At 41.0% G+C, this 17,013-nt stretch overlaps 1 protein-coding gene and 1 long non-coding RNA gene across 2 annotated transcripts; one reads left to right on the forward strand and one right to left on the reverse strand.

Moving 5' to 3' along the window:
• The first annotated feature begins 309 nt into the window (after nt 1-309).
• Nucleotides 310-1,748, forward strand: LOC311489943. The gene is made up of 3 exons (XR_014699134.1): nt 310-408; nt 1,041-1,075; nt 1,170-1,748. It is a non-coding gene; the product is annotated as an uncharacterized lncRNA (long non-coding RNA).
• A 6,109-nt stretch (nt 1,749-7,857) lies between these two features.
• ltb4r2b (leukotriene B4 receptor 2b) lies at nt 7,858-16,290 on the reverse strand. Its single transcript, XM_084546086.1, has 5 exons — nt 16,100-16,290; nt 11,616-12,180; nt 11,205-11,405; nt 10,960-11,003; nt 7,858-9,794 (listed from the first exon to the last, which is right to left on the reverse strand). Exons 2-5 carry the CDS (start codon nt 12,159-12,161, stop codon nt 9,515-9,517), a joined length of 1,071 nt encoding a protein of 356 aa, XP_084402212.1. The 5' UTR covers nt 12,162-12,180; nt 16,100-16,290; the 3' UTR covers nt 7,858-9,514.
• Nucleotides 16,291-17,013: the final 723 nt, after the last annotated feature.

The following is a 17,013-nucleotide window of genomic DNA, read 5'->3' on the forward strand; positions in this document are numbered from 1 at the left end:
TGATTGTGAAGTTAATTTGTCTTCCTAAATCAAACTAATGATTTAATTTCGGTTTTATTATGTTTAGTTGGATGTTTGCATGTGCACTAATTCACTACTAGCTGTTGAATTATACAGTTTGTTAAACGTTTTATTTTATATTAATAATAAACACATATTAAAGGGGGATGGTGGTGTTTATAACGTATGTTTAGTAAAACAATATTTTTTATATATTACCTCTTTTAAGCGGCACCGAACCCGGAAGTTGAAAGTTGTGTGACGGCAGAGCGTAAACACGTGGTTTTGATAAAGACATAAATTGAGCCTCAGCCTCATTAACGTCCTCTCTTCCTTGTTGCGGTGAAGGGGGTCGGGTGTGTGGCGGAGGACATACCAGAGCCACGAGGGTTTTAATCCTCGTTTACGGTAAATATTCAGCTCTAAATCGACTGTTTACAACGTGAGATTATATTTGTACCTGTGACTGTTTATTGCGGTTATTTCCGCCGAGCTTTTTTTATTTTTCATTTTTACCTCTCTGCTTCTGTGGCGCCGATCCAACCTCGTGGTTTTTACTAATGAGAAGTTGGAACCGCTTAAAAGTAAAATATTATATCCTATGGATGCTGGCTTTAGATTAAAATGTGACTGGCAGCTGCGCATTTTCATTACTCGGTTGCAATTAAGATCTTTTGTAAATCTCTTTGAGGTTTTAATGTTGAGTCTTGGTTAATACAGTTTGATTATGTGTAATTTATAGAATTACACATTGTTCTGAGAGTTAAAAGCTAAATATGCCAGGAAGTCATTCATTTTAGCCAGCTGTACCTAATGAACTGAGTTTAATGCTTAAGTCCTTTTTCTAAATCGTTATTTTGCATCAGTTGCTGAACCATTTCTGTCAAACCTTAATGATGAGTTGCATGTGAGTCCGTGTTTCACCTGAACCTCATGATTATTCTTTCACTGCACTGATGGGTTTGACTATGGACGCGAGTGTCAGGATGGTAATGTTCTTGAAATTGAGGCTAATCTGCCACTTTTTTTTCCTTGTTTAGGATTTAAGACCCTGGTGTGGATATACTTCAATAAGGTAAGGTTATACGTTTAAGAAGTTCATATTAAGTTCTTAACTTTCTTTTCATAAAATGTATATTAATTGAAATTTTGTCTTTTTTTTTTTACAGGACACTTTAGGAGAATCACGGATGAGTCTCGTTTTGGCATCTAATTTGGGTTTGATTTTAAAGCTTTAGGTGAAGTGAATAAAGTCAACATAACATATTAGACAGTGAGTAAACGTATTGTCTTCAGTTGATGAAGGATTTGAACAACCTGCCACTTGCACATTTTATTTTTTTCCTCATTCCAACATCAACTTTGAAGATGAACTGTTCACTTACTGTCTAATGTCTCTGGTATGTATATTCTGTTACAGATTATAGTTGTCTGTTGGATATGTATACATGTAGCACAGTGTTGTTGAGCATATTGTGCAAGTGGCAATAAAAACGTCTTGAATCTTGACTCTGCTTTTAACGTCTTTGTGTTCGTTTCTATGCCGTGAAGTGCAACTGCAAAAAACAGTTGAGCTAAAGATGAGGAAAGCTCCCAACAGAATATTTTTCAACCAAGCCTCTGGTTAGTCCACTAGTTCTCAGCAGGAACTGACAAATTAGATGGCGACTAAGAAAATGCATTCGTTATGCTACTTTTATTGAGCAAATGGTGGAATGTTTCAAATGGCATGCACCTATAGACCAGTCATTACCAAGGTATTTCATGATTTAAAATATTTAGAAAGGTGGATTATTAATTGCGGATGTAGTTAGTGGTACTGTTAAAACTGGACTGAATTAAACACTCAATTGTTATTTAGCCTAGCCCATTTACTGTAAAGGTTGCTATTCTAAAAGAAGCATGTCTTCTCTAGAATGAAAATGGAGTTGAATACACGGCTAATTTAAAACTAATGCATCACAAAATGGCAAGTGAGAGTTCACAAAAAACTTGATCTGAAGTGTGGTTGCTGTAAATATTTTTATCCTGCAGGAGGCAGTGATATGTCCTAAAATAGAAGGTCTCCCATTGTTTGGGTTGCTATGATTGAGTTTGGACCTACAGTATATAGTCTATGGGTTGGACGTGTAACGACAGAGACGCTAAACCACCGTGTCTTTGTTTATGGTACATATTTTACCTTTGCCACTAAATCACTTAGTTTATATTGCAGTCAATGTGTTTGTGCATGTTGAAGTTTGGTGCCGGTTTCCTCAGTTTATCATCGTTAGCTGAAGCAGTTCCTTTTTATATACTAAAAAAGAGTTTCCAGTGTCCAGTCCTATTTATTTTATTAAGAGTGTCTGCAAATGCAAAAGATTGTTAAATAAAATGTGTTTAAGGACTTTATTAGCTGTACCTCATATACTAACAGCCCAGTGTGCTGATGTAGGACGAGAAATATAAAAGCCTATGATGCAGAGGCTGCGAAGACAGTGCAGACCCTAGCGCCGTATCTGACGTGCACCTCCCCAGAAATGTAACTACATGCCGCTGGGACACAGACTGCCAGAGCTCTGATTGGTCCGCTTGATAGTAGCATGTTTAAGCTTTAGTATTTCAGGCTGCTTCTCCATCTCTGCAATTTTTAAACTGATTGCTTTGGCTCAATAAAGATGGAACACATCGAGGAAATGTTAACTGAGGAGGTTCGGAGATACATTCGTATGACTCGTCTTCGGCCAAATTTCAGCGAATGTCACCGGCGTAGGCTACGTACGTAGGTTACGGCGTCTATGTTCTGTAGAGGTATGAACTCTGCTTCAGTTTAATGCAGAAGTCTAACCCACCTATAAGTCTTCAGCTTACGTCAGTACGGACATAGATTCTGTTGAGAAACTAAGAGAGTGGATGCATTCAGTATCTTTTATGATTTTATTGCAGGAAGGGAGATGGTGAGAGACTCAGAGCCTCTTGTGTCTCTGCTTATACAGAGCATCAGACGTACCTATATAGGTTCATTTAAACAAGAGGACGGGCAGGGCTGGACAGTACCGTATAAGGAGTCATTTTTCACTAGAGTTCATTTCTAGCCGTTAATCAAGTCCTCTACTGGAGTCGATCCCGACAGTTATGGCATGTGCATGGTAACTGTCCCACTCCCAGGCACATACCTTGTATGTGTAGGTTCCCATAGTGCTATACTCCTCATCTAAAAGAGAATACAAAGGAAATGTGAGATTATATAGATTATTAGTAAATTAACATTACAGGATTTAATATAAGGTTCTTATTGGTCTTTTTGTTTTATTAGGTTTGTTAAAACACAGATTTTAGGTACGTCGAGGCTTTAGATTGGATTGAAGTATTCATTTTGCTTTTTTGTTTCTATCCTGCTGTAATTTGTCAACATTCATTCATTCATTCATTTTCTATACCTGGTTATTCCTGTTAAGGGTCGCGGGGGTCTGCTGGAGCCTATCCCAGCTGTCATCGTGCGAGAGGCAGGGGTACACCCTGGACAGGTCGCCAGTCCATCGCAGGGCTAACACAGAGAGACAGACAACCATTCACACTCACACCTACGACCAATTTAGAATAACCGATTAACCTAATGAGCATGACTTTGGAAGGTGGGAGGAAGCCGGAGTACCCGGAGAGAACCCACGCAGACACAGGGAGAACATGCAAACTCCACACAGAAAGGCCCAGTCGGCCCATGGATTTGAACCGGTGACCTTCTTGCTGTGAGGCATCAGTGCTAACCTTGTCAATAACAGCCGCTGTAAAATGTTTTTGCATGTGATCTCTGGTAAATAATGTGCAGAAAAATCGCCATTAGCATTTTTATTTTATTTTTGACCTTCATATTGATTGATGAATCTTAACTTAACCTTTTAACCATTTTGCTGTTTATTCAGGTGAAGCTTCTGTCATTAATATATATTTTATTATTAGTGACTGCAACGTCAATTTAACACTAATTAGCGTTGCAGAATTGCATTAATACTTGACATCTTGTCAGATATCAGACAAACAGTCCAGGAAAATACAGCCAAATAGATCAGACTATATCAGCTGAAATGCTGCTGCAAGTAATGAGCTTTCAGTAAATGGTTCCTCATTCATTTTCATTTAATAGTCTCCTAAGTTTAAGTACGTAAAATGTTGCCTTATTGGAATAAATTCTACCCTGCTCGTACAATAATTATAGTTTCAAAAGGCTGATAATAATTTACCTTTTGTCTTTTACATGTCAAAAAACGTTTAGTAAACATGATGTGAATAGTGGGCGCTGTACATAATTTTGTCCTGCAGGGGGCGGTGACACTTCCGGTAGCGTCAAAACTGCCAAAAATAGAAGACGAAGAAGAAGAAGAGGGTGGTTTCCATAGTGTGGTGGTCTCTCATTGTTTAGTTGCTGCTGCTGTGATTGAGGTTGGACGTGAAGCGACGGAGAGACTAAAACCTTCGTGCTTCATTTGTCATTTACGGTAAATATTTTACATTTAGCACCAAAATCCCTCCGTTTATATCGCAGTACAAAGTGTTTCTGCTTGTATTCGTTTGTGTTTTGTTGCGCTTAATTTCCTCGCAGTTTATCATTGTTAGCACCGTTAGCTCAGTGTTTCACTAACGAGGAGTTGTTAATATTTATTAGTCGACACGTTACAGCTTAAAATCAGAAGTTGCGTCCGTCTGAACGATGGTTTTAGGTCAAAACCAGCTGTTGGAGAGCGCAGTGAACCTCGAGGTGTATTTGGTGGAATAAATTGTCTTGTTTAAGTCGTGTTGCTTGGGTTTGCAGAGATAAAGACTACTTTAGAAGTGCAGCTGAAAGTTTTAGCTATTAGAAACGCATCACGAAAAACAGAGGAGCTCTTAAATAAATCCTCCTCCTTTAAGGTTTTTAATATTACCATTTAGTTTAAAGGTCTTGATGCAGATGTAGTGTGTTTTGTGGTATGCTAAAAAGAAGTTTCTGCTCTGTCCAGTCCTATTTGTTTTATTAAGAGCGTCTGCAAATGCAAGAGATTGTTAAATAAAACGTGTTTACTGACTTTATTAGCTGGACCTCATAAACTGGCAGCCCAGTGTGCTGTTGTAGTAATCCAGCTGTTACTCCACACGCGTAACAGCTGCATGCTCCCAGGCTTTTTAACATCTGTATATACTTAGATATTATATATACACAGATCAGCCACAACATTAAAACCACTGACGGGAGAAGTAAATAACATTGTCCGTTTTGTGACAATTAAACGTTCTGCTGGGAAACTATTAGACCTGGCATTTGTGTGGATGTTACTTAGACATGTACCACCCACCTAGACCAGACCAGGCCCCCCTACCCCATAGCAATGACACTCCTTGATGGCAGCAGGACGGCACATACACAAATAGCTTTGGAACAACTGAAAAAACAGCACAAGGTGTTGTCCTGGCCTCCAAGTTCCCCAGACCGATCAAGTATCTGTGGGATACACTGCAACAAACCTGATCCACAGAGGCCCTTCCCCCACAACCTAAAGGCCCCCCCACCAACAACATCCTGTTCTCCAGACACCACAGGACACCCTCACAAGGCCCATGTCCATTCTCTGATGAGTCACAACTGTTTTGGAGGCACAAGGGAGATCTTGTTGTTATGCCTGATCTGTGTATTCGAGGAAAAACATCCAATCTAGTTTATATCAGATGAAACCCCGGCTTTTTTTTTTAGTAGGATAATGCACAAAAAACAGTTCAGCAATGGTTCGAGGAACACAACGAGCTCCATGTGTTGACTTGGCCTCCAAATTCCTCAGATCTCAGGCCAGTCGAGCATCTGCGGGCCGTGCTGGACAAACAAGTCTGATCCGCGGAGGCCTCACCTCTCAGCTTGCAGTTCTGAAAGGATCTGCTGCTAACGTATTGGTGTCAAATACCACAGCACACCCCCCCCCCCCCCCCCCCCCCCCAAGGTTTCGTAGAGTCAAAGGCCTCGAGTAGGCAGGGCTGTTTAGCTGGCAAAAGGGTGACCTACACAATATTATACCATACAGCTGCTGTAAAATGTTTTTGCATGGGAAGGCAAATAATGTGATGAAAAATTCTCATTACAATTGTTTTTAATTCTGACCTCCTTTACCCTTTCTGCTGTTTATTCAGGTCAGTGTTCTGTCAGTAATCATTTCTAATGTTAATTAACTAGCGCTGCCGTTAACCACATTTGAAAACCCAGTGTTTCAACCCAAAGAGTTCAGATTATATCGGCTGCGTTGAGTAATGAGCTCTCAGTAAATGGGTCCTCATTCATTCTCATACTGTAATTGTTTTTAAATCTTATTAATTTTAACTAGGTAAAATGGAGTCTTATAAATTGTACCCTGCTTGTACAATAATTGTCTATAGTTTCAAAAGGTTGATATTAATTTATGTTTTGTCTTTTACAGGTCACCGTTGGAGCCACTACTGCTGGGACAAATCCGAATGCATTGCCACTTGCGTTCACACGTTGCAGTCTCGCACAGCTGTAGGTCAGTTTGAAACTCTAGCCGAAGTGAATAACACTATAACATAACACCTTAGGCAGCAAGTGAGGATTTTGTCATCTAGTTGATGTGTAAGAAGCAAATAAAATGGGCAAGTCGAAGGATTTGAGCGACTTTGACAAGGGCCAAATTGTGATGGCGAGACGACTGGGTCTGAGCATCTCCAAAACTGCAGCTCTTGTGGGATGTTCCCGGTCTGCAGTGGTCAATACCTATCAAAAGTGGTTGAAGGAAGGGAAAGCAGTGAACCGGCGACAGGGTAACGGGCGGCCAAGGCTCATTGATGAAGAAATGCTGGCCAGCGTGGTCCAGTCCAACAAACAAGCTACTGTAGCCGAAATTGCTGAAAAGGTTAATGCTAGTTCTGATGTAAAGGTGTCAGAACACACAGTGCATCGCAGTTTGTTGCGTATGGGGCTGGGTAGCCGCAGCGCAGTCAGGGTGACCATGGTTTGAGGAATGCAACGACGAGTTCAAGATGTTGACTTGCCTTCCGAACTCCCCAAATCTCAATTCAGTCGAGCATCTGTGGGATGCGCTGGACAAATAATTCTGATCCATGGAGGCCTCACCGCACAACCTGCAAGACTTAAAGGATCTGCTGCTAACGTCTTGGTTCCAAATACCACAGCACACCTTCAGAGGTAGAGGAGTCCATTCCTCGACAGGTCAGGACAGCTTTGGTGGAAAAAGCGGAGCCTGCATTTATTTCCAACATTGTGTGGAGGTTTTTGTTGTTGTAACTTGATTAGTTTGTTACTGCTACAAACATAGCTTAATACTAAACTTGTGCTTTGGTGTTCTGTGTAGAATCTTGAAACCACAATCTCCAAAGCTTCACATTGTATATTAGAGTGCTCTCATCTGTGTACTAACTAAATTCTTTTGAATAAAGTTTGTGTCTGTTTGTAGAGTCACCGTTACTGCGTCCTATGTTCTTTACCCATTACAATGACAAGAGACGAGAACAGTCTCGGGCCATGATGTATCCAGAAGACATGTTGAAACAAAGACATCTGGACTTGTAGTGAAGCTTCTTCTGTTTTGAAGGACTGATGGGAAGTTGGCGTTTAAATAGGAACGTCTGTGGGAGTTGTCCATCAGAAACTCACATGACTAGACTAGTGTCTGTTAATGACTAGATACTTGCCTGTATTTGTAGGAAACGTTTGATCCTGTACTGAGCCTCCAGTCTGAAGGTGTCAACTGAGGTGAAACCTCATGGGAACATTAGTCATATACAGACCCCCTCCCCCACCACCAGTTCTTTAGAATTGAAGAAGCTATTTGGAAATTTATTCACGAAATTACAAGTTTAGTTCCTCTTTCTTTTTTTTCCACTTGTGTTTTGGGTATGACCACACACAGTGCTAGACCCCATAACTAGATCTTCAAAGGTCTAGTAGAGTCCATGCATCGACGGGTCAGGGCGTATGAACACATTAGGCCATTGTTTTATCGCTCACTAGAAAATCCTCATTTCAAACACCAATGATCCAACGAAATATTAGAGCGTGTGACCTTTTTTTTTGATGACGAGTTTTTTATTTTTTTTGGCCAGGTAGTGTATGAGCGACTTTGAAGGGAGCTTATATGGCTGGATGACTACCCTACCTCCACCCAAACTTTAACAGAACTGATTTAATTTTATTGAAAAAGAAGGCAGACAACTGTTTTTAATAAAGTGTTTATTCCAACCACAGGAAAAACGATCATATCAAATGTTCACATGGTTATTAGACGCTAAAATTTACAGATTGAACTGATCAAGGCTTATTGTGATTGGGGTATTATTATGACCATTAGTGGAATACCAGAGTCTGAGTAAATGTTGCCTATGTTCTGATCTTACATCACAAAGAAACTGTGTAGAATTTAGTGGCATTTAGTTCTGAGACTTCACATTTATACCAAGTAAATACCACTGCTTTCCAACGTAAAAAACATACAAGACCCTCTCTAGAGTGTTTGGTTTGTCTGTTATTGGTTGATGATGAGATCTTTCTAAGCTGCCGAAAACAATGGTGCAACATACTTACAGGAAAAAGACACTATGAATACTATCCTCCCATTTCCGCCAACAGATCCATGTAAATCCTAAACTGGTTCCTCAAAACAGTTTGTAGTGTCATATTAGAAAAGTGTCTGAACTCTAGTATCATCTTTAGCCATAAAATACTGAAAATTAAAATCACAAGACAGTACAGCGTTTTAAAAGCAGCACATGTACAGTGTAAAACTCATTTTAAGTCAAGCTGAGGTCGATACCGTGCAACAAAGAACTTTCATAATCAAACGTAACAGTAATCATTTTTTTTTTTTTTTTTTAAATAGTAACTCTGACAAAAAATACAAAAATAGATAGAAATTAAACTTGGTACATCAACATTTCGTTTTAGGTTTTCATACACTGTGTTCGGTTTAGTAGTTGCTACAAAATTTGCACAACATGTTGTCAGAGTCCAGCTCCAAACATTTCAAAGGAGAAAATAAGATATACCCTTTAAAATAAAGTATTTCAAGAGTGGATCTGACTACCATAATGCATTTGTTAGGCGATAGAAGCAATTAATTCAAGATAAATGGCAAAGTGAAAGATATGTAGTTAGTCTAGGAGAGCTTGTAATTTCTGACAAACACTGTGACTTGATAAACAAAATGTCATATCTTTTTAAGCTCATTTGGTGAGCTACATACCTTTCTTTAAATTATATGTGGTTAAAGTGTTACTGGTTTTCTCACAATGCAATTGTAAGCAATAAATACAGGGCTGGGAGTTGCAGTTATTAACTTTATGTAAAAATGTAGAGAGTATTTACAGACCTCGTACTGCACAGGCATACGGACGTGGGTAGAGATAATTAAATTTGATCCCTGATTCCCACTTATCTTTCACCCTGATTTTGCTTTGCAGCCCCTTTAAACAGCACACTCCATAGCCACCCACATTTTTGATTTCTTAGAGTGCACTGATCTATGAACAAAGTCAGTTCGGTGAGTTAAGTTTCATCGATGCTTCCATTTTGTGCAGAATAAGCCACGCTGTCACTTGGGGTGTCACCATTACCGTGCACTGTCCTGTCTGAGGTCAACACCCGACTGGTTTTGGTCGTGCCTTGTTCTGACAAGGTGCCCTCGAAGAGCTTAGCCATGAACCCAAAGCCGTTCTTCTTCATGTAGGATTTCCCAGCGAAGGTGTAGAGCACAGGGTTGGCACAGCTGCTGATGAAGGCCAGAGCTGAGGTCACTGCACGGCTTAACTGAGTGATATCGACCAGGCTGTAGGTAAACACAAGATCCAATTTAGGACTGGTAAAAAAAAAAATCACTTAACTATCAAGATCTGAGATTAACTGATAAAGCGGCACACACACAAAAACGCTTTAGGAACAACTAAAAAAAAAACATGAACAGCACAAGGTGTTGACCTGGCCTCCAAATTCACTAGATCCCAAACTGATCAAGTATCTGAGGGATGATCCACAGAGGCCCCTCCCCTCAACCCATGGGACCTAAAGGCCAGACACCACAGGACACCCTCAGATTGCCCATGTCCATTCTCTGACGAGTTACAACCATTTTATAGGCACATGGGAGACCTACATAATACTAGGCAGGTGGTCATAATGTTATCCCTGATCAGTGTAGACATGCAACACAACTAAAAAGAGATGACAAATGTCCACATAACCACAAAGAGACAAAAACTGTCTACCCGATGACCATAAAACAAGCACAAAGTGACACAAAATGTGTTCTTGGATACAAAATGACCACGAAACTATCGATAATAGACGATTAACAATTTAGAACGACAAGAGATAAAACAAAGAGAAACAAAATGAGTGTGATATAACGATAAGATTACAAGAGACGGAAAAACAAAATGACCACATTACTAAAGAGACACTAAAGAGACATCCACAATATCTAGAAACACGAAGAGACAAAAAAAACTACAAATAGCAACAAAAGACGTTTAGGAGACACAAAGCAGCTACGAAAAGATGTGAGACAAAAAGAAAGAGACATAAAATGACTACACTAAAAAAAGGGTTTGCAAAAATAGCCATGCAATTAGCATACAATACAAAGAGACTCGGTTCAGATGTCCTGCAGAGACATGTTGCATTTTTCTTAGTTTTGTTTCTCACTCAGTGTGGATGTCTTGCTCCCATGTATGAGAGACAAGGGTTTTTTCAGAGAGACAGTACAAAATAGATTCACTACTGAAAAATAAACAAACTGTAGTGGGTCAGCTTCAGCATAAACACGAGTCCTTCTAAGACCTGATTGGGCCAGAATTTATCACTGATTTATTTGTCATCTGTTTAGGAACTGCATTCACACACACTGAGTGTTGGTAAATCCATATACTGCATAAAACAAACATGCTGCTATTATATCAGTATAACGATGGAGGAAAAAATCTTTTGTTACTCACATTTCTCTTCGGGGGGAACCCACTTCATACCACTCAGCTGCCACCTTGGACAGACCAAAAAAAACATTCAGCACTGATTCAGAAGGTTAGAAACAGAGAATGTCTAATAAGGGGAGAAGTTCCACTCTCAGTGAACTTCTGGCTTCTGAACTGTTTGTTACAATGGGACTTAATAGAGAGTGGCGAGGCTCTCCGTAGACGGGCTATGGTTAGAAATGTGCCTGAACTCACGTGCCCCCACACACCTGTATCATGTTGACGACGTGGTACGGCAGCCAGAACAGGCCAAACATCACCACAATAGCCAGGATGAGTTTCTCGCTGCGGACCGCCCGACGGAACTTGGTCTGCCTCAGACGTTTCAGGATGAGGACGTAGCTGGTTATGATGACCGCGTACGGAAGAATGAATCCCACCACTGTCTCAAAGGCATACTGAAACCTCACCTGTGCGCAGACAAAACAAGGCAAACAAGAAATGATTAGTTGATATATAGTTTATATGATGCCTCACAGCAAAAAGGTTTCCGGCTGTTTCAAGCTGTTCAGAAGCTTTCAATCACGTCACATTTTATAAACCAAATGATTCATCTTTAAGTCTTTAAAATAATATGGTCAAAAGCAGATAAAGAAGTTAGTCAGACCTGGGACACTTACATATCGAGGCAGTGTGTGATTGGGCGCACACACCCTCCTGATTTCGTCATTCTCGACTTGGTCCTCTCTCACATCTCGAAACACCAGTGAGGGGACAGCAATGACCATCACCAGCACCCACATGCCTATGATCACCCTCCTCACAATCTTCTCGGTGAACAGGTGGGACAGTCTCCGTGGAAACACCACAGCCACCAGCCTGTGCACGCTCATCAGCGTGATCAGAAAGATGGAGGCGTACATGTTGGCGTTGCACAGGTAGAACAGGCCTTTGCACATGACATCACCGAAGATCCACGTCTGCGTGGCCAGGTAGATGATGAAGAAGATGGTGAGGGCCATGAGGAATCCATCAGCAAAGGCCAGGTTGAGGATGAGGAGGGTGGTGACTGAGCGACGCCGGACGCGTGCCATGATACTCCAGACGATGAAGAAGTTGCCTGGGACGCCCAGGAGGAAGACCAGGCTGAGGATGAGGGCACCCACGGTTGTGGAGTAGTCATTGCTCACGACGCTGTCATCTTCAGTGTTATTGCCGTGTGTCATGCTGGAAGAAGTTTTGATCCTGAAGACAAAAGACAAAGTTACAACTAGTCCTGAAAACAATGCTACCTTTATTAAGGAAAAACTGTTCAGTTAACAGATGTTTGTGTTATTTAGGCTATATAAATGGCAAAGTTATTTTAATGTTCGTCAGTACAACACTTTCAAAATGGCTGGTATGTTTTGAATAAAGTTATTTTTTTTCCATGAAATCCTGATTTAGACAAAGTTTACTGGTCCAGTTGCAATTGTAACCCCTGTACGTTGACCACATTTTTAAAAAAAAATAGAAAGCTTGTGGCTTAGCCTAGCATTGTCATCTTGGAATATGCCTGTGAACATCAGGGAAGAAGAAATCCATTGATCCATTGAATAACCTGGTCATTCAGTATATTCAGGTAGTCAGCTGACCTCATTCTTTGGGAACATAATGTTGCTGAACCTAGACCTGAGCAACTGCAGCAACCCCAGATCATAGCACTGCCCCCACAGGCTTGTACAGTAGACACTAGGCATGATGGGTGCATCACTTCATCTGCCTCTCTTCTTACCCTGATGCCCCCTTCACTCTGGAACAGGGTAAATCTGGACTCATCAGACCACATGACCTTCTTCCATTGCTCCAGAGTCCAATCTTTAATAGTGGTTTTCTTAAGGCTACACAGCTGTTAGTCCCAATCCATTGAGTTCCCTTCACATTGTACCTGTGGAAATGCTCTTACTTTCACTATTAAACATAGCCCTGAGTTCTACTGTTGTTTTTCTTCGATTTGATTTCACTAAACGTTTAAGTGATCGCTGATCATGATCAGATATTTTTCCAACCACATTTCTTCCTCAAAGACAATGGTTCCCCACTATCCTTCCAGTTTATAATAATGCGTTGGACAGTTCTTAACCCAATTTTAGTAGTTTCTGCAATCTCCTTAGATGTTTTCTCTGCTTGATGCATGCCAATGATTTGACCCTTCTCAAATAGACTAACAACTTTTCCATGACCACAGGATGTGTCTTTCAACATGGTTGTTTAAGAAACGAGAAGCTACTCATTGCATCAGTTGGGGTTAAATAACTTGTTGCCAGATGAGATAATCACCCATGCAGTAATTATCCAATAGGAGGCTTGAACCTATTTGCTTAGTTAAGTCCAGGTGGCGACTCTTTTTTGGCCAGTCAGTGTATATACACCTTATCCATGTCTTCTGAGGAGTTAGAAGTTACATATGCTAAATGACGGTATTGGCTTAGCCTAGCTTAAAGACTACCATAAAAATAGCTGCTCAAAAACAATACACCAGGCAGAACATTTCTTAAGTTTATTCACTAACACATTATATCTAAAGTGGTTAACCTGTATACAGATAAAAATGCAAAAGCAACTTTTTGTGGCTTAGCGAAGGAGTTAACGATTAAACGTTGAAGCCGTTCTTTCCAAATGTGTTTTGGAAACTTTCACCATAGATGTTGCACAAATATGTTGGACAGATAAAGGTACTAGTATTAGTCAACAACCAGCTTCATCCAGTATCATAGCAAGTTTGGCTCTGATCATAGTGATTCTACAAGCTTACACAGTCCCACCGTTCTTATTTAATCTGCACATAATCAAAAATTTTAATGACAGTGTGTGATTTTGGTGGAGTCCTGATAGCAAACTGTTACCTGCGTTAGACAAATGGGATCCAGTACATGCTACTTCTCTAAGGCATTTGACTCTTTCAGGGTGAGTTGCATCAAGTACATCCTCTGCATAAATTTTCCAGTAACGAATCGATCTACTACAGTGTTACGTAATTATGTGTTAACATGTAATCTTTGTCCCAGACTTTTTGAGTTTGACATTGTGTAAGTATGAGGTCTCATCTTCAAGATTTGTCAATAGGCAATGAGTAAAAAAAAATAAAGTGGAAGAAATATGCTTCGGACCAGGCAGCAAGCTCATTGCTGCTGATTATTAGTTGTTGCTGGGGCCTCTGCAGACTTTAAGATGCAGAATCTATCTCAGCATCATTCATTCATTTATTCATCTTCTTTGACCACTTGTCCTGTGAAGGGTCGCGGGGGGTGCTGGAGCCTATCCCAGCTGTCATCGGGCCAGCCTATCACAGGGCTACCACAAAGAGACAGACAACCATTCGCACTCACACCTACGGACAATTTAGAATCACCAGTGACCCTAACCAGCATGTCTATGGACGGTGGGAGGAAGCCGGAGTACCTGGAGAGAACCCAAGCAGACACAGGGAGAACATGCAAACTCCACAGCCGATGGATTAGAACCCAGAACCTTCTTGCTGTGAGGCATCAGTGCTAACCACCACACCACTGTGCCGCCCTATTCATAGCATCATCAACATCCGGTCTAAAACCTGGCCTGAAACCCCCAAAGCAAGCCTGAAGGCGACGGTGGGCTTTTAACGGAAAGAAACCTTGAGCAGAACCCAACTCATGTGGAGGGACCCATCTACCTAAGGCCAGCTGGACGTCACTGACAAGGACGTTTTTTCATAAGTTCCAGAGGATGATCGCACAACTTCTTGTTGCGTCACTCCTCTGAAATTTTCCATTCAGTCGGCTTCAGAAAAGCCCACTTTAATCAACTAAATCCCTTCCAAACATGACTTAACGGTGCCTTTTTGAGGCTGTCACAAAAAATTATTACTCACAGTCTTCGCTCTTTTCATAGTTATCTTTTTAATCTGTTTCCATTGCATGACTCTGTAAAAGAAGAATTTCCTCTTGAGGTAAGTTGTGTAACGTGAAGACACGGCAAAAGAGGAAAAAGCTGATAGATGACACGGCGGTAATTGATTGTTAGATTTCTGAGCACTTATCATGTGTAGTTCTGGGGAGATTGCCACAAAATAGCTAAGGATAAAATATTTGTTTCGCTAATGGTACACAAACGCTTTGCAGAGGCTGTCTGCAACCCTGACGCAACCTCGAAAATATTTATGTCATCATGTAGCCAACAGTGCAGTCCGAACTGAGAGGCAGCGTGCTAAAACATGCCACACATTAGCAGCTCTGCGTCAAAGAAGAACAAGGTTTCAACATGATCCTCTATTAACATTTGGCTCTGTTCTGGGAGACTTTCCCATTGTCTTTTCACATGGAAATCACAGTTCAGAGGTCCAACAGGGTCAACCCTCAAGTTAATTTTGCACACTGTATTAAAAGATGCTATATCTGTGACCAGAATTAAACATTTGTGGCGGAAAGAGAAGGTAAAACAAGAAGGAAGCTGAGTCATCATATCTAGACATGAGAGCAAACATCATGTCCTTATTTTCTGATTAACTCTCAATTTCCTTGCCCAGGGCCCAATAACCCCGGTTGTTTATTTTCCCCTGGCGGCTCTATACGAGAGTGAGCGGGGTAAACAAAACAAATCCAATCCAGACACGGTGCAACGAGGAATGAACAGGGCGAAATAGAAAGCGCGGTCTAAGCAACACATCCACACTGTGAGGTGAAAACAGAACAGCTGTTACTACTAGGTAGCCGCACAAACCCCACAGATGTAATCAGTTAGTCAAAGAAAGAAAATATGTGCTGATTAGAGCCTAATAATGCAATCAATGATGTGAAATGACTTGATGTGAAAGAGGAAAGATTTTGAAATGACAAATTAACAAAAAAACAAAAAGCTGTTAACACACGGAGAAGACAAACTACCTAATGTTGTAAAGGACATTGAGTGTTTGATTTTTGATGATTCTGTTCATATTGTAAACTCAGTCTGGCAGTAAATTAATAGACTGGGAACACACAGATTAACGATACGGAAACAATCACACATTTGTAATTAACCCGCTTCGTAAAGAAGAGTAAATTATTACTTTAACATATACAGGAAAGAATAAGGAAGCAGAGAGAGACTAAAGAGAGATGCCCAAGTCCAAAACAAGGTTCTGAGATTTCATTTAAGGGTGACTGACCTGTCCGTGATGCGATGCCTTACAGTGAACTGCGCCGGATTCAAATGTCCCACTGCTGTCCAGCTCTGACAGTGTCTCTGTTTTCTCACTGTCTCGCAGGCTGCAACATGTTGAGAGGGAGGCAGCAGGGGTGTGTCCTTCCTTAAAACTCTCACTCCCCTTCCTCTCTCTCTCTCTCTCTCTCTCTCAAGCAATATATATACACCGATCAGGCATAACATTATGACCTAATATATATATATATATTATGTCCTAATATTGTGTAGGTCTCCCTTGTGCCTCCAAAACAGTTGTGACTCATCAGAGAATGGACATGGACCTTCTGAGGGTGTCCTGTGGTGTCTGGCAACAGAATGTTGTTAGTAGGGGGCCTTTGGGTCCTATGGGTTGAGCCGAGGGGCCATTGTGGGTCATCCCACAGATACTTGATCAGTTTGGGATCTAGTGAATTTGGAGGCCGGCTCAACACCTTGTGCTGTTCTTCATGTTTTTTTTTTAGTTGTTCCTGCTGCCCTCAAGGAGTGTCATTGCTATGGGGTGGGGTGGCCTGGTCTGGTCTAGGTGGGTGCTACAACATCCACAGGATTGCCAGGTCCAAAAGTTTCCCAGCAGCACACTGAATTGTCACGAGATGGTTGACGTTACTTACTTCTCACGGTCGGTGGTTTTCATCTTATGTCTGATCGGTGTACGATATACACTCACCGGCCACTTTATTAGGTACACCTGTCCAACTGCTCGTTAACTTAAATTTCTAATCAGCCAATCACATGGCAGCAACTCAATGCATTTAGGCATGTAGACATGGTCAAGACGATCTGCTGCAGTTCAAACCGAGCATCAGAATGGGGAAGAAAGGTGATTTAAGTGACTTTGAACGTGGCATGGTTGTTGGTGCCAGACGGGCTGGTCTG

This window comes from Chelon labrosus (genome assembly GCF_963514085.1).
Source record: "Chelon labrosus genome assembly, chromosome: 6".
Classification (NCBI taxonomy): Eukaryota; Metazoa; Chordata; class Actinopteri; order Mugiliformes; family Mugilidae; genus Chelon; species Chelon labrosus.